This window comes from Urocampus carinirostris, chromosome 11, assembly GCF_059441175.1.
Source record: "Urocampus carinirostris isolate Australia breed hairy pipefish chromosome 11, RoL_Ucar_1.0, whole genome shotgun sequence".
Lineage (NCBI taxonomy): Eukaryota > Metazoa > Chordata > Actinopteri > Syngnathiformes > Syngnathidae > Urocampus > Urocampus carinirostris.
This window is the reverse complement of record NC_142359.1, coordinates 20,750,081-20,774,450: the sequence shown is the minus strand read 5'-3', so window position 1 is coordinate 20,774,450 and position 24,370 is coordinate 20,750,081. Positions and strand designations below refer to the sequence as shown.

At 38.1% G+C, this 24,370-nt stretch overlaps 1 protein-coding gene across 1 annotated transcript; it reads left to right on the top strand.

The window, feature by feature from the left end:
• Positions 1 to 197: 197 nt before the first annotated feature.
• On the top strand, positions 198 to 20,879 carry cry1a (cryptochrome circadian regulator 1a). The gene is made up of 12 exons (XM_088348485.1): positions 198 to 1,098; positions 6,437 to 6,545; positions 8,520 to 8,662; positions 8,735 to 8,919; positions 10,236 to 10,324; positions 10,407 to 10,547; positions 11,458 to 11,769; positions 14,221 to 14,575; positions 16,035 to 16,151; positions 17,719 to 17,823; positions 17,906 to 17,971; positions 20,138 to 20,879. The coding sequence occupies exons 1-12, from the start codon at positions 941 to 943 to the stop codon at positions 20,230 to 20,232; spliced, it is 1,875 nt and encodes a 624-aa protein (XP_088204611.1). The 5' UTR covers positions 198 to 940; the 3' UTR covers positions 20,233 to 20,879.
• The last annotated feature ends 3,491 nt before the right edge of the window (positions 20,880 to 24,370 follow it).

Genomic DNA, 24,370 nt, shown 5'->3' with positions numbered 1-24,370 from the left:
TACGATGTGGAAAAAGTAAAATACAAAATAAAATAGATTTTAACACGACGGTAATTGGGTCATATGACGTCATCAGCAGAACTGTTACATGACTGTGAACCTTCTCTCGTGTTCTCCAGTAGGAAAACCACGCTGTGGGAACGTGACTTGGATGGGGGCGCCATTGACCAATCACATGCGTCGAATCTACGTGCGTCATCAGGAAGGCGGGGACGAGACAGAAGGTGCGGCGCGAGGACTGAGTTGATGCTCATGGACGTTGCGTAGCAAGTTTAGTCTTCAAACCAACAAAAATACTTTTTTCAAATATCTTGGATGCGAGGCTGGAATATTCCGGAGACATTTAAAGGAGATAAGTGTACATTTGCGTTGCGATCTAGCGCTGTTTTTCCATTTGAATCGCTGTTGCTACGTGTATTTACATAACCAGCTTTCCCCCCGTGTTGTGAGGAAATATTGTTGTGGGCGATTGCAAACACGTTAACGCATCTCTTGTTTACGATTATGGCTTACTGTTTAACATCTGCGTAAACAAAACCCATATCTTCAGTTTTTTTTCGTGTTTTTTACCGTTTTTGAAAAACAAGTTATACAACGAGGCTGCCTGCTTTCTCAGCCGCGCAAGGTCCTAGCACCCGCCGAATTGCCTGTCACGTTGCGGTGGAGTGCGCAGATTTTTAAGGGCCAAATGGTTAAGATTCTGACACGTTCCAAATTTTTCGTCACGATGGAAAAGGTTTTATTAGAGCAAGGTTAACTCCAACACAACTCCGGCCTTCGTATTCCAAGAATTTTTTGCAATTATTTTTCTTTTATTTTGTTTTTGTGTTATTATCGTGCCTGGATTTCTGTTCGTATAAATAAGTCGGATCAAGGAGGGAAAAAACAACAACAAATAAGGAACCATTTTCCAAGCTTGACGTCTTCATCCTCTTGAGTGATGGTCGTGAATACGATCCACTGGTTCAGGAAGGGCTTGCGGCTCCACGACAATCCATCCCTGAAGGAGTCCCTGCTTGGGGCCGACACCGTCCGCTGCATCTACATCCTCGACCCTTGGTTTGCAGGCTCGTCCAACGTGGGCATCAACAGGTGGAGGTGAGACCTCCATATACAAACACACACGTGCATGCACATTCAGTTGCAACTATTTATTTCAAGTCACATTTATTTGTACAGCCCTTAATCACAGCAAGTCTCTAAGGGCCACAATTAAAACATCCCATTATCTGGAACCTACATTTGAGCAAGGAAAAACTAAAAAAAAACTCAGCATGAGTAAATTACTTGGTTAAACCATTCAATATACCGTATTTTCTGCACTATAAGGCGCACCAGACGATAAGGCACGTGGAATTAGGTTACACCAGGGTTTACACGGGTGCTTGAAATTCTGCAAAACTTAAATGTTGTGTTCTCAAGGATTGAAAAGTGCTTGATTCATGGATAAACTACTTGTAAATGCTTGAAATTGTTGCCATATTTCTCAACAAATCGATTTAAAAATGGCAGCGACACAGCTCATTTTGTGGCTTTGCTTTGCCATTGCGTTTCTTTTTCCCTCGGGATAAAGTAATAATAATAATAATAATAATAATAATAATAATAATAATAATAATAATAAAATGCAGCATGCATTAGTTTGTATGTCATAGTCCTGTGAATGGGAAATGGACTGTCCTTATGTAGTGCTTTACTAGTCACTAAGGACCTCCAAAGTGCTTTTCAATGCACTTCACACTTCACCTATTCTCACACACCCGTAGCGTCATCGCTCCCTACTGGTTGCGGACAAGAGAACAGGTGCATGCTACACCCAAACAGGCCACTTGAAATGAGTATTAGTAATAATAATAATAATTTCCTTTGTATTGTCATTCTTTGTAACAATGTACACAGAACGAAATGTCGATACACCTGACCCGTTGTAGCGAGTCGAAGCAGCCGCAGCCAAGTGCAAGGATTACACATTTATGGATATGTATAGGCCATGCAAAGAATTATGGTAGCATTTCCCAGTAAATTCTAACGGGAAGAACTTCCTGCAACTGAAAATGCAAGCTAGATATTACTGTCATTTTACCCAACGCCTATAGGGGGAGAGATTCATCTAAAAAACGAATTTATTCGCGGTTTAGTCAAGATCTAAATATTATATGTTATGATAAATGCACGTGCAAGATTAAAAATTGCATATGTAAATCACAGATATATCTGTGGCTATGCAAAATACACAATTTACACTGGATTTTTTTCCTTTTAATGGTAATGGAGAAATTATAAAATTGTCCTTAAATGTCCTTAAAAGTGCTTCATTCCACCATGAAAAAAAGGTGTACGAACCCCGTTGCACGTTAGATCGGTCTTAATTTATCACTGGTCACAATTGCATAACATCGGATGCAACAGGAATTGAACCTAAATGCTGTGTGCCGGATCATTTCCTCTAGACCACTTGGGATACAAACAACAAAGGCTTTAGGTCTTATCATCTTCCATTTTTAGGTCACAGTACTGAATTGTTGATTTTATCATCAGTCCAGGCCACGAGAATATTGTCATACTTTAAACCAGTCCGTGGTGCAATTGACTTTTCAAAATCTTTACAAAACGCACAAGTTTCAGATTGGAACAATGAGAAGGGCATCGTGGGAAGGAATTTGGTTATTCTGAAGTGAATGAAAAAAAAACAAATTTTATTCTCATTACTACAAATAAATAAAGTGAAAGTACAAGTAAATCACACTGAAATCAAATTCAACGTTTCCTAGTGTATGATACAGAAATGAATCAAGATCCTCTTAGGGGCCGAAGAAAACCTTCTCATGGGTCTTGACTCTGACAAACTTCTACACTACTAAAACTTTTTGAACTAGAAGAAAGGTAAACTTAACCGTACATTTTAAAAAAAGATAAAACACGAATGTAATAATCTGATCGAACTAAACTCTAATCCTGACAGTTTAACAGCAGACTAAGTTTTACATAAACTATTACATAAATGGGCACTTTTTTCAAAGGTCGTTTTTTGAGAAATGTGTGTTTATATTCATACCATGTGGCTCACCTAGAGGGAGCTAGCCTATTTTTCCTCCATCTTGCTCTCAAATGTGATGCCCATGGGCCCCAGGTAGCCCCCTGAAAACAACTGAGTAGGTTCTGAAAGAAGTCACCAGTTATTGGGTGATTGCAATTTTCTTGTAAATTTGATTTCTAACTGACATGGTGTTTGGGTGGTCTCCTTAACTTATAAGAATTACAGCCTGGTAAAGGCATAGTAACAACATAGTAATGACATAAGGTATTTTAGAAATGTAGCAAAATAGTAGCCATGTTTATTTGTATAGCCCTTAATCACAAGGCATATCAAAGTACTGCACGGACAATAGATTATTACGAACCACAGACTATTACGACACCATCCCCTGATCTAAAACCAACATGAGGGTTAGGAAAAACTCAAAAACCTCAACATAAGTAAATGAAGAAACGCTGAGAAGGGACCGCACATGAGGTAATCCCTAAGCTAGCATTGGCATTTTAAATACAGTTTACCCTGAGTTGTTCCATTTCAAACATTAAGTCATTATAATGGAGTTTTACAATAACATTGTCAGTTTGAAGTTGCCTTTAAACAGATACATCCACTCGAAGTCAAAACAGTTACTGTTTTCTTTCTTATTCTAATTTTTCCCCCTTTTATTGTATTCTTTCTTCTTTTGTTTTCTCATTTCTGTCTTTGTTTTTGCTTTGCATGTTGTTGTGGCCTGGAAGAAGGGAATATTTTTGCAGAAAAACTGCTGTGTCAACAAATTAAAAGTGCTGAGGCAGTTTTGGGGAGGGCATTTTCACCTCTAGAGTGACCTACCTGGTTGTTTGTGAAATATTGTGATCTGGCCAAACTATTTCTGGGAAAGCAAATGAGTCAGCGAAACCAATAGGCCAAGTCAGCTTTGTTTTCATATCTTGTGTAACCTACCTGACTGAAATATAGTGTTGATATTCTTTGACGTCCTGGCCGGTCAAAGTGGAATGTATTTCTTGATGTGAGAGACCAATCAGTAACAAGAAGTAGCTCTCAGCTTCAAAAAGGTTGGTGACCCCTGTATTACAGTGTCACTTTAAGGTAGGGGTCATGAAACTTTTTGATTGAAAGAGCCAAGAAAGCAAAATATTTAGGGTTCTTTGGGGTCACATCATATATTTGAAAATAAAATAAAACCACTAAAACTGCTGTCTAGACAAAAGCTTGATGATTTTATAAAATCCATGAAATAATAATCATACCTGTGTCCCATATCAATCAATACTACTTCAAATGTGTCTCTCTCCCGCAGTTACTTAAGACAATTGAGACTCATTTTGACCTTCATACAATGGTTCGAAAACAATGTGGGAGCAGACAGAGTTATTTTGTAAAATGTCACTGCATTCTGAAAATGAGAAGGAGCTATGTGTGTAGAATGAATGCTCACTCAATCACATCGCTCTTGGCTTGGATAGCATTTTCTGGTGTTTACCGTTTGATCTGTGGGTTTTCATCATAAAATGTCCCATCAGTGATCATAGATTGTTTAATTAGCTTCCATGCGAAGAATTCTTTAGACACCTTCAGCCAAAATCCCTGATTTAAGGAAAGTGTAAGAATGGGTTAAAAAAAAATGGCAGCTGATTTTTCTACATTTGAGTGATAACATTATTCAAGGGAATTGGTCAGGCAGAGGCATGTATTCAATGACTTGAGGTGTTAAAGTGATAGCCTGGTTGAAAGTGAAGTCCAGGTTAAAAGGGGGTAACAGGGGTGTTCCACGCAAGCATGTAACATGCACTTCCATGTTTTGTTATGCAACCGCTGACGCAGACGCTTTTGTCATGCGTGAATAGATCACCTCGGCCCCCGAATGAGAGGACATTTTATTGTACACCTCAGCAATTGAACCCTCAAGGTGAACCTCGCAATCATAATGGTGTTACATAAATGGGTCAGTGTGTTAGTTCACCCCCTTCACTCCTCCCTCTGCCCTGGTTGTGACCTAATTCTTCGCAAGGACCCCATTTTTAACCATCTTAAAGAGCAGAATACGGAAAAAAGTTAACCTGGCAAATACAATTAAAATAATTTTTCCCAAAGTCTTAAAAGTATGCTTGGGATTTGGAATTTGCCATGAAATTCGTATTTAATACTATTTCTATGACACCATAATTACACCTGTAAGCGTTTTGTCTCTGTAAACGATATACCATGAATTCTTGGCTATAAGACGCAAGCTACTTTTAAGCTACATTTTAAAAACTGCAGCTTCAAATACGGTGCAGTTTTTTTCTTTTTCTGTGGCGGCACCAAGAAAAACGGCGAGCTGCTCTTTTCCACAACACAGTCTCTCTAAATACAAAACACTGCAGTGAGATCTGGTAATATTTATGACGTCCTCTTAGAGAAATGAGTCCATGTTTTTGCCAACACTGTTCCTATAACACATAAGAGGAGCAAAACCGGAGGTTGGACAGTACTTTATTCAATATTTAAAACGTACTTGCAATATTTCAACTTTTTCAGCCACAAATCAAATCCTTCATAAACTGTAGCTGAATTGAACAGCATCGGAAGCCATCCATCAAAAATGCTACACTTTCTGTATCATCTGAATCCTTGTCAGGTTGCTCAAGTTCCCTTGAATTGTCAAGGAACGATAACAACCAAATGCAATTTGGTCCATTACCGTGGCAACCATCAATGACAACAACACAAAACCCCACTTCTGTGTTGCAATCTGGCACTAATCTCAGTATGGTTGCCCTGGCGCTGTCGTCTAGAAATACGAGGCTCAGATTTTACATGACGCAGCCCTTATTTGCGTTTCCTTTTGGCGCTGTAGTAAATATGTGGTCATTTTTGCAATCGCCATCTTGAAAGTTCTCATTATCCAAAAACACGTGACGGAAAACCACTCCGAGCAGAACTGGAAACGACGCAGTCAGGATTGCGGGGGCACGGCGCAGTTGGCCTTAAAATGTAAGAAACGGACGTGAATTATTTCATTTTCATGGCTGTTTAAGCCTGCAGCTTAAAATGTGGTAAAGCTTTTACAGAGACAAAATTGAGTTTTGTTCTTAAATTTGATCATACATCTTTTAATCACATACGCTTTGTTGTCCCAGTTTTATGGTACCTCTCTTAGTTCTAATCTTACGGAAAACCCCAAAGCAAAGGGTTTCCGCATAGCCAAGTTTCGTATCCACGGAAACAGCACGGGAAGCTCGTATGAGTGCCGCTTACTCCGAGTGTTGTACAAATTTGTTTTTCCGCCTCCCACACAGATCCAACACACCTGTGCGTTCATGTGAGTGAGCTCGCGTGTTCACAACTATGATTCATTGCGAACATCGGGAGGAAAGGGTGCAAGGTGGCTATTCTGACCTCTGTCCCTTTCCGTAGATTCCTGCTGCAGAGTCTGGAGGACCTGGACTCGAACCTTCGCAAGCTCAACTCCCGTCTGTTTGTCATCCGGGGCCAGCCCACAGATGTTTTTCCAAGGCTCTTCAAGGTGCGTTTGTGAAAAGCTGGTATAAAGCGATAAAACAAAGAAACATTCGCCGCTTTCTACTATGACCTGTAAAACGACTATATTACAGAACTATATTGATATTATTTTGCTAAATACCCTAAAATACTGCCTATTACTTTTGTTTCTGACGATTTTATCGCTACTGTCAATTTAGCAACTGGTAAAGACTCATAGAACGCTGCTGATTATTGCAGTTCCATTCATGTTTGGATATTTTTCCATTTATATAAAAATGAATGTTCAAATTGACTGTTTATAAATATACATAGATAAACAGGTGGGAAAACTCATTGGTTTAGAAAAATTGGCAAAAGGGCAGGGAAGAAAGGAATGATCAATTTAATTTTGTATCTATCGATACATTCTCAAATCCGATACCTCGGCACTACTTAAGGAAGACAGATAACGTAGACCCTCTATTTTGGGGAATTTTAAAAATATTTTTGGGATTTTTCTGCATGAATTAGGTGCGGATCTTTGGCGCTCTCCAGTGGCTCCCTGGTGCTTTTTCAAAAATGTATTGTAATTAAAAATAAAGAGAAAAAAATGACACATTCCTTACGTTTTCCACTGAATATAGACACAGTATGTGTTTCCTTCTCTATATAGCTTATAATTTTTTGGGGCTATAGACATTTATTTTGTTGGTTCAATATGGCTCTTTCAACACTTTGGGTTGCTGACTGGAAAGTAGATGCAGTTTTCCATAACTTCCACATGATGGTGAGAAAGTGTCACGTGAAGTCAAGTGGATCGTGTCCTTAATCATTAAAGTTGTGCAATAAAGCAGGAAGATTATTTTTTAAATTCTAATTTAACTTTACAAAAGTTTTTTTGTAAGAATAAATAAATAATGAAAATTCACAAAGTACAGTACAGACGCTGCCCTACCTAAGAACGAGTTAGGTTCCGGACGATCGTAAGTTGAATTTGTTAGTAAGTTGCTTCAGTGCTTTATTTTGTATGTTTATGGTTTATATGAGTATGTTTAAGGCTTGTATAAGTAACTTGTATTGTTTTGCACTAAAATATAAACATTTCATAAAATAATCTGCTCTATAAAGATAAATAAAGTTAAGTTTAACTTACTTTTGGTAGAAGGTCCTCCTTCATGGTAAAAGATGGGCAAAAAAAAGCATTCTGACCATTTTCTCAACCGCATCAAGCTTTCTTATTCCACTTTTGTTTCAAAAGAAACAGCTCGCCTCTTCTTTACACTTTACACCAACCATATTATATGGATGATATTAAACAATAAAAACGTCAAAGTTCTTAGCGCGCTAGCGATGCAGTACTCATTGTTAAGATTACACACGAACCAGGAAGTAGAAGCCGGATTTCTTCTTCAGTGTGGATGCTGGGTGCCCTCTAACAGCACCACACGCCGGTAGCGGCGGGAAAATGCACTACAGTAATGTCCTCTACTCGGAAAAAGGTGCACACAATACAAAATCTAACAATGTCCAGGTATTTTTCGACATCCCAAAGAAAATGATCGTATCTACCGTTTTGTGTAAGTCGAATGTTTGTAAGTAGGGGAGCGTCTGTACTTTTATTTGTATGACAACTAATTGAGCCTGTATTTTGGGTTGGTTCGCTGGTTCAATGTATTGTAGCGTATCAAATAAATAAATAAATACAGGTTTTGACAATGGCGGTACGTTTTTGGAACTCAAACCCCTCGAAAAACGAGGGAATACTGTATTTCAGATGCTCACTTCTGCATACAAGTTGTGTTTATTTAATAGCAGCAACCAAACCAGTATTTACAAAAAAATTCAAGCACTTTGCATGCTGTGTATGTTTTTTAATTATTACTATTTTATTATGGATTACTCATTCATCTAGTTTGGGGATCAGGTTTTGGGGATTTTCTCAACTGTCATCCCACATAAAATAAATCTTGAGCTGTCAAAGTCAGCGAACGAGTTATTCATCGTCTTGACTCCCCAGGAGTGGAAAATATCCCGCCTATCTTACGAGTACGACTCGGAACCTTTCGGAAAAGAGCGGGATGCAGCAATCAAGAAGCTGGCTTCTGAAGCCGGCGTGGAGGTGATGGTGCGCATCTCGCACACCCTCTATGACCTTGACAAGTGAGCAACGACAAACCCTCAAAATGTTCAGTCATTATTGGACCATTGTTAAATTATAATTTTGCACTTCAGGATCATCGAGTTGAACGGCGGTCAGTCGCCGCTCACCTACAAGCGCTTCCAGACCTTAATCAGCCGCATGGACGCCGTGGAGGTGCCGGCCGAGTTCATTACTGCCGACGTGATGGGCAAATGCAACACGCCCCTCTCAGACGACCATGACGACAAATTCGGGGTGCCGTCCCTGGAGGAACTGGGTCAGTAGAAGGGAACTGGACTGGGGCTGCAATTCGACAATTATTGAAACAATTTGTGGAATAATCTGATATTTATGATTTTTCTCTTGAATTTAGCATTGATTAATTAAGTGGCAAATAATACAAGGTACAATGAAAATACATCTTATATTGAACATACTCTGGATTCATCCAGAAATGAAATACAAAACTAAAAACAATTAGGCACTGTGCTCAATCAGTGAGACATGTCTGTATGGACAGTATGTACCAGAGCCATATCACCCTAGTGGGAGGTGGCTAGAGTCAAGAACACGGTCACATTCTTGCCTCTTTCTGGGAGATTGATACAAAGAAGGAGATTCCCAGCCCCCTCGCTCAACCCAACAGACATGTTGTTGGGAGTCATTTGGTGACCAAACCCCCCAATTAAACCCCCTAATGCCAAGCAGGGAGGCAACGGGTACCAATGTTGAAAGTCTTAGGTGCAACTGGGCCGAGGCTCGAACCAGGGACCTCCCAGTCTTTGGGTGCCCTGCCCACAAGGTTACAGTTGAGACATAAATGTATAAATAAACCTCTGTCTATTTATAGGGACAGTAAATGAATAATAAATCAATATCAGGTGAACATTTTTATGCCTGTAAACCAAGAAGAGGCACATTTGCAGCAGTAGAAGAATAGAGTTAAATATTTTGTGAAGGACTTTGCGTGATCAACTGCAAATTATGTAACAAAACAACATAATGATTCTCAACATTGTGAAATCAAACAACTGCCGTTTGCTAAGTTTTAACAATTGACATTTGTTCTTTAGACTGCATGGATTTATTTTCAAATACAATCTTCAGGCACAATCTGGCATGACGCGCAATCTCTCTTACAAAGCCTACTATATGCGTATGAAATGAACGATGTATGTCATCAAAACCGTAATGGCTCACCTTAATCTTACTGAGGCGAGTCAGACTCCATTCCATACAACAGTCCGACGTGTTTTTTTGTCACCGATCTACCAGCATGATACCCAAAGTCTGCTTCGCAAACTTAGCAAGTATTTTTTTTATTGGTCGCATCCCGGCTAAAATTCTCAAACTTTCCAAGTTTTGATATGCATAATTGATGTTGATGCTATTGGTTAATTGCGCCTGGGTATTCAATCAGAGATTCATGTAGAGGGGCCTCTCTCTGTTGGGAAAACATGGTTTGGCGACATTAGTTGACAATGCACTCCATTATCGATTTATGACGACAACGTTGACTAATAGTTGCAGCTCTAAAATGGAGGAGCATCAGTGTATAGATTAGCGCGCTAACTTTTGATGTTCTCCTCTCAGGTTTCGATACCGAGGGCTTATCATCGGCCGTTTGGCCCGGAGGGGAATCCGAAGCTCTCACAAGACTCGAGAGGCACTTGGAGAGGAAGGTTGGTCACAATTCAAATTGATAAAATTACATTTAAAGGGCGGTTTTCTAAACAAACTCCCGGTTTTTATTTGTTTCCTCAGGCCTGGGTGGCCAACTTTGAGCGCCCTCGCATGAATGCCAATTCCCTCCTTGCCAGCCCCACTGGCCTCAGCCCTTACCTACGTTTCGGATGCCTCTCCTGCCGTCTCTTCTACTTTAAACTCACTGACCTCTACAGAAAGGTATGGAATGCTTCCGCTCCCGATGAGGTGGGAAACGTTGGGTAGATTTCTATAAATAAAATGTTTGGTTTTGTGACAACTGTTATGTAAAGATAGAGACAACCACTAAACAATTAGGAGTCAATCACCAAGAAATCTGTTACTGACTTTTTGCCAAACACCAATTGATCAGGCAGTTAATGGAATGAAATCGTCTTTATTGCCATTGATAACAATGTAGTGAACATTGTTTACAACAAGATTAGACATGGCACTCCAGGATATACAAGATGAACACACGATAAAGACTGAAAAGAAAATTGAGATAATAGTATGTCAGGATAAATGGGCAAGACCATTTACTAGTTAGTGCTTAGAGACTGGCCAAAGTTGTAAGTATCAGACTCAGACACATATTTTACTGAAAAATCACTCCAGTTTGAATCGAATTTATAAAAAACAGGAATGAAAAATGGTTTATCACAACTAAAACAATTATTACTTACTAATATTTACTTAGAAGTATTCAGACAAATGTTGAAGGGAAACAAATCAACAAAAATACTGAGAAATCAAATAGATAAAAAGGCAATTGATAAGTTTATAGTTTAGTTATCACTCAAAATAGGGAGACAATACATCTGCTGGTTTTGAACTTGCAAGGAGAACAGGAGAAGACTGTACAAAAATCCTCAAAATAAGAACATTTCCAGTCTACTCTAAACGTCTTCCCATTAGCCCTTTACTTTTTATTAATTCTCTTAGGTTATAAAAGCATATCCACCCTTAAGGGTGTGGAAATCAAACAGTAACATTATTGGCTAGCAGTGATAATTACTTGAACATTGCATAATCGTCAAAATAGCAAACGGGAGTTACATTTCTGAAAGTGCAATGCTTTAAACTTTGAAACTCTCCTTCCGGACCAAAGGTGAAGAAGAACAGCTCGCCGCCACTGTCGCTGTACGGCCAACTGCTTTGGCGCGAGTTCTTCTACACGGCAGCCACCAACAACCCGTGCTTCGACAAGATGGAGAGCAACCCCATCTGCGTTCAAATCCCGTGGGATCGCAACGCCGAGGCGCTCGCCAAATGGGCCGAAGGACGCACCGGCTTCCCCTGGATCGACGCCATCATGACGCAATTGCGTCAGGAGGGTTGGATCCACCACCTTGCCCGGCACGCCGTGGCCTGCTTTCTTACCCGAGGGGACTTGTGGATCAGCTGGGAAGAGGGCATGAAGGTAAGCCGAGACAATTTCACCTTTTTTGGAACAAATCTTACTTTGGTTCCCATGTTTTTTTACATACCGTAATCTCCGCACTATAAGTCGCACTGGAATATATGGCGCACCACCACAAAATAGTCTTATGTCATATTATTTTCATACATAGGGCTCATCGAACAATAGGGCGCATGAAATTAAGACTATAGTAAGAGCTGCCTTGTTTATTCGTCTATAAAGTTTGAGTTCTTGATACTCTTACAGCTTTTAATAGAGCATTTTATTCCTGCAGTCCAAATCATCAAAATTAGATGATTTAGTTAAATTTTTCACTGCACAACTACTATTTAAGGTCAACAAAAACATAGTGCCAGAAAACATCCGTCAATTATTCATTCGGAAAGAGGGAAATTATGATTTAAGGGGCTGTAGTGAATTCATAATCCCAGAGGTGAGAACCACCTCGAAAAGTATGTGTGTGTCTGTGTGTGGAGACAAACTGGAACAATTTACAAGACGAGATCAAACGGTGTCCAACTATTCACTTCTTCAAATTTAAATACAAAAAAAATACAAAAATGATGAATCAGTCGTTAAGTATCGCTGATTAAAATCGGGGATCGAACCCGGCTCGCATGGGTGAAAGCACCGACACTTTACCATTAAACCATCAGTGGTACAGATGACATACATATTTTTTAAATGATGTTTTGTTTTGTTTTTCAATGTCTACTGAATTATTAAAGAATCGTATAATGAAATAGGGAAAAATAAAGAAATCTATCTTGAGTAGATCTTAAAAAAACAATCTCAAGTGGCAGGGCTGGGAAATACACAGGAAGTCTGCCACTTGGATTTGAAGGGTTCATTTTCAGGAAGTGACAATTGCAGACACTTCAAATGGATAAAAAGGGAAAAAAAATGAAACTCCATCATAAAGACACAAAAGGCTATACTAGGTAACAGGCAGGATACGGTCATTTTCAGTTTCCATCGTATTAGTCTACTATGTAAAGTTGTTGTTCCCAATTACAACTGATTTCAAACCATATTTAATCCTCACATTAAGAGAATCTAGGGAATGTGTGACAAACTCATATCCTCATAATTTTATGTGACCCGAAAGACATTACTGAGTGAAGCACAAGAGAAAATTGTAATGCATCAATTAAATATTTTCACCTGATGTCGCTAAAGCCAGGCGCCACTCGCAATGTACCCATTATAGCTGGACTACCAGTAATCAACCAGAGAACATCGAGGAAACCCATCCCGATAATACTTTACTCCAAATAAATGTCACAGACATGCTGTTTTTAGGCAATACAAAAAATATTATGTTAAAAATAGCACCTGGGTGTATTTGCAGAAGTTTAAAGAAGCTTTAGCTCTTTCCTGTAATACATATGATCTCTAACAGCAAAGTAATCATATTCAAGTTTATCTATTCATAAAAAAACAAAAGCAAGATTTTTAAATCATTTTATAGTCATTATAGTTTAATTCATGTTTATATGCTGTTTTGGCCACTTTTTGGCACGAGTTTCCCTGAGTTAAATAAACTGTAGTAGAAATAAATTCAATTGTTGTTTTGTTTTGTTTGTTTGTTTTTACAAAGTACACTTTATAAACACTACATTTTATACAATTTTAGTGAAAAAAACAAAATACTTAGGAGACCCCCCCACTTCAAAAAATATTTTTGAGATCATTACATCCTTCAATAATGAATTAATTGTGAGCCTCCAAAAGCATTTGATCTTAGTAGGCCTGCAACTATTGACTACATTAATGATGGATGGATCGCTCGATTTTTTTGGATATATCCATAAATCTGATTTTTTTTTAAATACACTGTATATTTTCGGACTGATAGAAAAATAGTGCACAAAACGACAGAATATTGTATAACAGAAAACATAAAAAAAAGTTTTTCTCAATCGCCTAACAATAAACAGAAATACATACTAAAGTATGCTATACACCTGCAAATATGTAAGATACTTTTTAATAAAGTGAAAAAAAAAGAGGCAACAACGGAGGAGAATGCGAGTATTTCGTCGGATGTTTTTTTCCTTTTGTTAAATAATGATTGATGCGTTTTTTTGCGTGCTAAAAAAAAAGCCACAAACAATCCAACCTCTAAACTTGATTGCATGGATACCAGAACTGCCTCGCTTTAAACCTGCTTACCTCTTGGCTTTGCAGGCAACCTTTTATATAACATTTTGTGTATTGAATGCTTTTTTACAGCACTTTGAGTTGCCTTTCTGTGTCTGAAAAGTGCTTTCGACTTTTCGACTAGTTGTTGCAGCCCTATAGCTAAGGCACACTTTCCTTGCCATTAATTTACTAGTTTGTCTTCCCCGTTTTTTCTACCATGTGGCCCTTGAGGTAAACTGAGCTTGACACCCCTAAACTAAAGGCAGTCCAATAGTTGCTCGAATGATTGTTTTCGTGTGTTCTCAGGTGTTCGAAGAGCTACTTCTAGATGCTGACTGGAGTGTAAACGCCGGCAGCTGGATGTGGCTCTCCTGCAGCTCCTTCTTCCAGCAGTTCTTCCACTGCTACTGCCCCGTGGTTTTCGGTCGCCGCACCGACCCTAACGGCGACTACATCCGCCGCTACTTGCCCGTGTTGCGAGGCTTCCCGGCCAAATACATCTACGACCCGTGGAACGCGCCGGAAGCGGTGCAAAAGGCTGCACGCTGTATTGTGGGCGTGCACTACCCCAAACCCATGGTGCACCACGCCGAAGCCAGTCGCCTCAACATCGAACGCATGAAACAGATCTACCAGCAACTGTCCTGCTACAGGGGCCTCGGTATGAATTGCACAATGCTAATGCATTCATATCTATAGTAACACAAACGGGCTGAACATTAGAGGGACAGAGTGTATTATTTGACCACTAATGTGGTTTTATTGTGTTGTGCAACTGAAAACGAGTGCTTAAGGAGCACAAGGAAGAATATAAACTAGGAAGACTCCAAGTGACCAAACCGCACCATTTTTTTTTTTTTGCCAAGCTTTTTGTGATGTATTTGGTTTGGGTCACTGTAAGACTGCAAAAAATTATGTCACCTCTCTTTTGGTGAGGCTAATAATTTGAAAGGAAAAAAATGCTAATTTCTCAACCTAGGTGTTTTAAAAAAAAAGTTTTTATATTCTAGTTCTTGTATTTTTGCTTGTTTGTTTTAATCTATTGTATTTTCAATAGACAATGTTCTTTTTTTTTACCACTAGGAGGCACTAATTAATACACACTGTCGCTTTAATCATACTGAGTTCAGTCCACATCATAGCAAATGCAAGCCTAAATGTTTTTGGTCTCTTAAAAAAATGAACAGAAAATCGTTAAAAATACTACTTAAATCAAGTTATGTTTATTTGTATAGCCCTTAAGCACAAGGAGTCTCAAAGGGCCCCACAGATTATTACAAACTACAGACTATTATTACAACATCCCCTGCTCTAAAACCTACATGAGGGCAAGGAAAAACTCGAAAACGGAAAAACCTTGAAAAAAGAGTGTACATGAGTTAATCCCCGTTCCAGGATGACCAGGCCAAAATGGATGTTGCATTAACAAACAATAAAATTACAAATAAAATATAAAATAATTACAGTATAATATCAAATCAAAAGGATGACCAGGGTGCAACGGATGTGTCATTAACAAACCATACATAGATACAAAACAAAAGATCTGTTGGCAGGTAAAAATATCCCAAAAAGTTTGATTTCCTTAAATAACATAGATGGAAAAAAGAAAAAAGAAATTGTAAAGCACATTAGAATAGTTTTTTTTCAATCTGGAAAAACTGGTACCTGAAAAGCCTTATATAGCCTCTTTTGAAGAAAATTGATTTTGTTGCAAAAGTTCAATATATTTGCCCGCAGAGAAAATGTTTTCAGTATACACGCCAAGTCACATTTTTTATATGTCCTTTCATCACAAAACGTCTCAAAAGGCTCCACAGACCACCATGACAACATCCCCTGATCTGAAACCACCATAAGGGCAAGGAAAAAACGGAAAAAAAACTTGAGACACCACAAGAAGAGGTCGCACGTATGGAATAGAAATTTTTAGTCTGAGCAAATCACTTAAAAGTGCCCCCAGTACCACAGATGGAACACCACTGTTCATATGAAATGAATTTACTCCCAAAAGCCAAGGAGTCGATTCAGAGACTGTCAAATTGTACAAAATTCATTGACAACCAACAACTATGATCATCGCGCTTATTTCGTTTTAACCTTTTTTTATGATCCTGCAGGTCTCCTTGCGTCCGTTCCTTCCACATCCAATGGAAACAATAAACCTTCGTCAGACGGGATGGGATACTATGTGGAAACTCCTCACGTTGCAGCTGCACCCACTGCCACATCTTCCGGTAAATCGCTTTATTTTTCATGCTTTCTGAATATAGCAGGCTTGAAAATATCTCTCCTTTTGGCAATAATCCTCGTTTTGAAGTCAAAAAGGGTGACGTACAGGAATTGTGTAGATTTAGGGTTTTGAGGGTGCAGGGGTATAACGTGAGTCATGGCATAAGCGAGCTAAGTGGCTACTTTGGGCACGCAACCACTAGGGGGCCCCGAGAGTGGTTCACTTTTTTTGGTCCCAACATTGTCACTTTGTGTGTTCACTCAAAAATACTTAGTTCTTAAAAACGGGGACCTCATGTATTATTTAGCTTATGTTCTGAAAATACTACAAAAATACTACTACAGTTATACTAAATTACAAAATACTACTTCAGAGTTATTTACTCCAAAAACACTACAAAAAACAATTACAGTTATATTACAAAAATACTAAAGAAATATGACATAAATACTACAATGGAAATGCGACAAAAATTCTACAGATGTACAATGAAAACATCTACTATCGAAATACAACAAAAGTACAAAAATACTTAAAAATACTACAATGGAAATACTATATATATATATATATATATATATATATATATATATATATATATTACACTTGTTGAAGACTCCAGTGACACCATATTTGCAAGTTTTTGCGTCCCTTTAAAAATCTCATAAACTGCAGTCATGCTCCGATGGTCATTTGACAAGCATTCTCCATTGGCATGGCAATAAAACACATGCCTGACAGCAATACATTGACTACATGAATGGCTAAAAAAAACAACTTTTGCAATTATTACATCAACAGAGGTTAAGGAAATGAAAATATAGCCTACATGTCACATTTCAATGCAGGGTAATATTAATAATGCAACATATCAAGAAAGTCCATGGAAATGCTATAAAACCCATTAATTTCTCTCACGATAGATAGCCGAGTTGCCAGATGTAAATGGTCTGCATTTCAAGTCAACGAAAACTTTCCAAAGCGCTTTACAATGTGCTTCACACTTACCCATTCACACACACAATCACACACCAATAGGGGGTCAGCCATGCAAAGGCACCTACCTGCTTATTGAGGACATTAAGGATTCAGTGTCTTGCCCAAGGTCACTTCACCATATAACACGGAGGAGCCAGGAATCTAAACTCTCTGGGGGTAATCATAGCCTAGTAGTTAGCCTGGTCAGGAGCAGTTTAGCTGTAGAGAATAAATCATTACAGTAACTGAGCCGAGCTAAATTTAACCTTCATTCATGCAACCGACTTGAGGCTAAATTCAGCCTAATAACAAACCTTCACAGGCTTATTTCCTTTAACTTGGTTTCGTGCAATATCCCCAAGGTGTATGTGTGTGTGAGGGACCTCCTGCAGACCACTGAAACACAGTGTGGCTCGACAGACCTCAATATGTTGCTAAGTTGAAGAACTGTGTACTGGAATATATTTTCTCGCACGCTTCACACCTTTTTAACCCCTAGTCCATTTTCATGCATGACATCAGATTTTAGGGGGTCAAACAAATATGGTGTACTGTGAAAAGATTTCAACTCAAAGTTATTTTTGTCTTCCCAGGCTATCCTCTACAGGGGCAAACCCCAGCTGACTGGCAAGGCGGTAGCAACGTCATGATGTACTTGCAGGGCGATTCCCAAGCCGGCATGGCCACGCACCAGCAAGGTACCTGAAAAATCCGACCCTTAAGAAAAAAAAATGGCGTTCCCGAGGAGTTGTAGTCCTTCACGCTGCTGTATTTTTCCAGGCTACGTCAGCTCCAGCATGATGTGCTATCCTCAAGGCAGCCGCCACAGCCCCGCTCTTCAGAAAGGTGAATTCCCTTAGAATCAGCATTGAATTGATTCTTCTTCATTGTGATTAGCAAAAACGTAGTGAGACATTGTATGGAACGAGATTAGCTATGGCACTCCAGGGTAAACGTATGATAAAGACTTTACACTGAATAAATATGCAAAAATATTGTGCCTATTTACTGTGTAGCAAATGTAGTGCAGAGCAAGTGCAGTAGGTCAGCAGTTTTCTTACTAATGTACTACGTGATATTACATCCATGCCTAATTGTTTATACAGTGAGATTAATTTTACCTATAAGTATAATATTTCAAGCGAGCACTATGCATTTTTTACAGAGTATTTAAGCGTTAAGTTAGTCAGTTTTCATGTAACTTTTGGTCATTATTTATTTATCTTACTTTGCTGCGACTTGAAATATTGGATATTAGGATTGTTTTTACAATCAAATACCTTAAATAAAGTGCAGGATTTAAAGACATATGCCTGTGCTTTAAATATGTCACAAAAGCAAAGGACGCCATTTTGTTTCCCCAACAAAAAACATGAATGTCAGATTGGTAGGCGTCGCTAAAGGTAACCATGGAAACCATTACAGCGATTTAAGATCTGGTTTCAATATCGTCGCACTCACCTCTGAAAAGCAGAAGGACACTATACAGTGACCAGATGAAGAAGGTGCTGTAAATGAGTAGGATTAGCAGTCTTCTCCTGTTACTGGTATCCATGGAAACCGGTACTATCTGTTTAATGTCGGGAAGCAAACCCCTACCCCCAAAAAAATATCCTGTGAGAGGGACTGTTGCGGCCAGGCTGTAACCTCCCTAGACCCACAACAGGAAGTGGTATCCTGAAAACACTGGCGGTAAAGGGATCTGTGGGTCAAGAGACTGTCGAAAGTTGTAACAGTGCGATAAGGACTACTGCATCGTAACAATAGTGCAATACTATTTAGCAGCAAAACAAAAATTAAGTCACAAGATATTTTGCGCTCTTGTTTAGGGTGGTGATGGCCCTGGAGAAGAAACAGTCTCCGAGCTTACCAGTGGCCTCCAAGTTGTAGCTTTTAAGTAGAGACGAATTCTTTTGGAGACAAACTCTTTTGGCTTGGTAAACGTATTATTTTTACTTTGAAGGTGCTCGCCCCTGAAAACAACTCGGAAACATAACTGCACACTTTTTGAGTTTTCTATAGAACAGTGTTTTTCAACCTTTTTTGTGCCAGGGCAGGTTTTTTTACATTGGAAAAATTTTGTGGCACACCACTAACCAAAAATGTTATAAAATGACACTGAACAGTATGTTTAATTACAATATAGTTTATAATACCCCCAGTTTTTACAGCACAGACACTTGACAATGACATACTATTTGCAGAAAATATTATGTCATTGTCCTGGGGGGACTCGATAAATTTAGTCTCAAAGTAGACCTCATTGGCTTGTTTTCTCTAGAGATGTGACGTCATTGAAGTAACACAACACGTTCAACATGGTGTATATCATTAACACAACACGTAAGGCAGCTCTGAAACCGACGTTGATTGTAAGTAACAGCCATTGCGTACCGACCATTTCTGCTAGGAGAAATTTTAACTTTGCTCACCCTGTTACTGGGTTCCTTGTGACTATTTTGTCAGAGTCGCGTGCTTCGACCTTCAAAAGCTGAGTAGGTTAAGTTTACCTGCTGTCCTTACAGCGTGCGTTTCTTTTTTGCCTTCTCCACCTTTTAGGTAGGTGATTGTGGCTTTTCGTTTGTGTATTTCGCCGTGTGTGTTTTATAAAATTTTACATTTTAATAAGTGACATTGGATTATCTCTCACGGCACATTAGTGTTTAGCGGTTGAAAATCACTGCAATATAAATATATAAACGTATAAAGATAGTATAAAAGTATATATTAGGTATAAAAGTATAGAATATAGTATAAAAGGCACATTTAGACCATCATTTCCCTTACATATACAGTTCTGTAAATAAAATAAAATAACAGGCTGACTTCTAAGCGAGTTGAACAATGCTGGATCCTAAATGACTGGGGGAAATCAGAAGGCGCTACTTAATACACACTGTCCCTTTAAACCACAATGGCCTGGTACAAATCTATTGAACGTAAGAAGCTATACCTTATTGATTCAATTCAGTTGTGTTTTCACATTTCTAACCCTGAATCTTGTCTTTTTAGGGATAGAGCATCACTCGAGCGGCGCTTCCATGAGCAGCAAGCGCCACTGCGAGGACTCCGGGAACAGCAAAAGCTCCAAAGTCCAGAGACACTAGCTAAAGGAAACATTTTGAAAAAAAAGAAGAGGAAAAGGTTCCTAGTTTTGTTAATGCTTCACATTTACTTACCAGCATGGATTTCCAACATTTATTTGGTGTCTCCTGCACTTCTCAGTAAATCCCCGTCATATCGGCCGCCATGAAGTTATCGAATATGTAATTCAGCGGACGTCTCGGGAGAGCAATGCACTATTTTTGGGCGGAGGGGGGGTAAAATGCGAAGAAATTCGTTGTGTATATATAAATAATGTTCCAAAATTCAACTCACATACAACCTGTACATATTTGACTACTGTATGTGTGTCCTTTCTCTTTGTGTAGTGTCATAGATCCATTATATATATTTTTGATATGATGCAAAAACAAAGTTACAAGCTCTCTTTGTGGGGTTTCTCCCTGACGTATCCCTCCCCCCCAAAAAACCCGGCTGTTTCATTTTTTTCATCCTGTTTATTTAGTGACAAAAAATGTCTGTACCCGTCGACCGGTTGGATTTCCTATTCTAGATGTCATTTTGACTCTGTTCTGCCTCATTACCCTGAAGTCATATTGTGCTCCTCTTCCCCAGATATCCACCATTGTATGACCAATATTGCAAACTTGCTTTTAATTGTGCTGTTTTAATAAAAGGATGTAAAAATAATGGTTTGGCCCTTTCATATTTAGAGATAAATATTTCAATGTTTTATAAGAGAGTTGTTTTTTTCTGCACAAGACAACACACAGCAAATGCTACAGGGGGGCAAGTTGTGTGTGTTGGGTAGGTGGCTATGATTGGCTGGTGTATGCTGTCAGTTTTGGAGAGAACGTCGTTGGGTGTCGCCACAAAAAATACGCAGAGAGGAGATATGGCGAAAAGGGAACACGCTTCAAAGTTCCAGACGTTCAACATTGGCTTTTATAGTGTTCTCAGATAAAGTTAGGATGTCTCGTGAAGGTCGTCCAGCATTTTTTAGCAGCTCGTTGCGTTGAAACAAAAAAATTGGACTCTTACGAAAGTCCGAAGAACGCAAAAAAATGCTGATTACCACCAGGAGCGCCGTAGCCGGTTATCTGGTCCGGGAAAAGACTGAGGCGGTGGCGGATCGGGAAGGAAAAGCTGTGGCTACGTAACAACTCTCCCAAGCCACCCCTGCTGAGCATGTGTCTCACCAATGCCAGATCATTTACACATAGAATGGATGACCTGGAGCTACAACTTGTGGGAAACTGCTACATTCGTGACTCGTTATTTGACCATCACGGAGACTTGGCTTAATCCGTGGATCCTGATGCTTGCGTGCAGCTAGCCAGCCACTCTCCACATCACTTTCTTCCATTTTAAGGAGAAGCCCTCCAGTCTTTATGTATAAGACTGTTCATTCTACTGTAGGTATGTGTTTTTACGGTAGTTGTTACATTTTTAGACTGTTACTAATAGGTAATTAATAAATGTTTCCATGTTTTGACTTGTTTGGAATGCAACCCCGGCAAAAAACAAGGGATTACTGCACTGTCATTTAAAATACCTCCTTAAATATTTTGGAAATATACGTCACAAATTACAATCCGCATCGGTCGTAATGACATTTTATGAGGAAAAGGGTTCACATACGTTTTTAGGGATTCTTGTGTAATCTATCACTGTTTTTTACAGTGCAACTGAAAATGAGTGCTACGAAGCACAAGGAAGAAAGCAAACTTTGGAGACTCGAAGTGATGAAACCACAAGAATTTTCTTATTTCAAATGGAAAAGGAGACAAAGGAAAAAAGTAAGGAAAAAAGGTTTGTGGTAAAAAGGAGGAATGAATGAAGAACTAAATAAAATAGAATAAAATAAAATAGAATCACATAGAATAAAATTAAATAAAATGAAAAAAAATTGAATACAATAAAATATAATAAAGAAAAAACGAGAAAGGAAGAACAGTTTACTTATGCTCATGTGGCAACTTAATGCGTTCAAATGGCATCTCAAAGTATGTTTTCCTTTCAACTATTTATGTGAATTTCTACTGTATGATTTAACTCCCTCAATCTCTTGTTCTGCACATTGATTTTCGGAGGTCCTTAAAGGCCTCTAATATCCTTGTACTACAAAATATTGGCCAGCAGAGGTCAGTCGACGTCCTTATTGTTCACTTATTTGCTCAACGTAGTTATTCAACCCTCTAAAGCAGGAATTTGGAGTGGCCCTATTGGGTTAAACTTTTTGGCCAAGGGGTCGATCCTAAAAAAACATACATGCAGATATCAACATGCATGTTTCTTTAGATTTGTTTTTAAAGGGTTGTGGTTAGTTTCTTCAAATTGGTTTTAAAATGAATAAAGTATCTATCTATCTATCTATCTATCTATCTATCTATCTATCTATCTATCTATCTATCTATCTATCTATCTATCTATCTATCTATCTATCTATCTATCTATCTATCTATCTATCTATCTATCTAATATGTATTCTATCTATCTATCTATCTATCTATCTATCTATCTATCTATCTATCTATCTATCTATCTATCTATCTATCTATCTATCTATCTATCTATCTATCTATCTATCTATCTATCTATCTATCTATCTATCTATCTATCTATCTATCTATCTATCTATCTATCTATCTATCTATCTATCTATCTATCTATCTATCTATCTATCTATCGAATATGTAATCTATCTATCTATCTATCTAATATGTAATCTATCTATCTATCTATCTATCTATCTATCTATCTATCTATCTATCTATCTATCTATCTATCTATCTATCTATCTATCTATCTATCTATCTATCTGTCTGTCTGTCTGTCTGTCTGTCTGTCTGTCTGTCTGTCTGTCTGTCTGTCTGTCTGTCTGTCTGTCTGTCTATCTATAACCCTCGCTATTAAAGAAATATAATATACGTGGCCCTTGTTTAAAGCACTACTCTCGATATAACGTTTTGTAGTATTGTATTATTGTATATGCATTTTCTTTAGTATTTTGCAAATTTTTTTGCAATTTGGAATTTTGTAATACTTCTGTAGTATTTCATAGTATTAGTGTAGTTTTAGTTTGATAGTATTTTTGTAGGATTTTCATGGTAGTGTTCCTGTAGGAAACTCTGCAGTAGCAGGTTGGCGCCTTGCATGGCTGCATGGCCACTATTGGTGTGTGAGTGTGCGTGTGTGAATGGGTAAGTGTGAAGCACATTGTAAAGCGCTTTGGGAGGTCTTGGATTGACCTGAAAAGCGCTATATAAATGCTGACCTTTTTTTTTTTTCTTCTTCATTCTTCTTCATTCTATTACTATAGTTTTATTTTGGTAGTATTTTTGTAGTATTTCTGTAGTACTTTTGTCGTATTACAGTGGTAGTGTTTCTGTAGTAGAATATTTGCAGTATATCTGTCGAATTAATTTAATATTATTGTATGTTTACTCATGTAGTATTTCTGTCATAATATTCCCGTCGTAGATTTTTTGTGGTATTTCTGTCATAATTTTTCTGTAGTAGTACCTTTATATTTTATTACTGTAGTGGTATTTTTGTAGTATTTTTGTAGAATTATTTCCCTTGTAGTGTTTTTGTAGTGTTTTATGTAGTAGTTTTGTATGATTTACATAGTAGTATTTTTGTAGAATTTTCTTTAGTATTTTTTGAATATTACTTTAGTACTATTTTTGTAGAATTTCTGTCATAATATTTCTGTAGTAATATTTTTGTAGGACTGTATTTCTGTTGTAGTATTTTGTATCATTTCTGTCATACTATATCTGATGTAGTATTTTATAGTATAGTATTACTGTAGAGGTACTTTTGTAGTATTTCTGTAGAATTCTTTTGGAGGAATCTCCATAGTAGTTTTTCTGTAGTTTTCTTGTAATCTTTTTCCTGTATTTCCATCATAGTCTTTTGCAGTATTTGTGTTGTAATATTTCTGTTGTACTATTTAGAGTTAAAGTATTACTGTAGTAGTATTTTGTGTTAAAGTATTACTCTAGTAGTGTTTTCGTGATTTTGAAATATTTGGGAATGAATTTTCGGAACTTTCAACAGACCTAGTAACTCATGCGGACAATGTTGTAATTCCTGGTGATTTTAATTTTCACATAAACTCCTTATCTACTTCACTTGTGGTTGCTTTTAAATCAATGATTGATACATTTGGTTTAA

Excerpts from the sequence above, each read along its gene's own strand:
- cry1a (XM_088348485.1), top strand. The coding sequence starts at position 941 with ATGGTCGTGAATACGATCCACTGGTTCAGGAAGGGCTTGCGGCTCCAC. Across the intron at positions 10,548-11,457 it reads TCACTGACCTCTACAGAAAG|GTGAAGAAGAACAGCTCGCC; the intron begins GTATGGAATGCT and ends TCCGGACCAAAG. Across the intron at positions 14,576-16,034 it reads GTCCTGCTACAGGGGCCTCG|GTCTCCTTGCGTCCGTTCCT; the intron begins GTATGAATTGCA and ends ATGATCCTGCAG.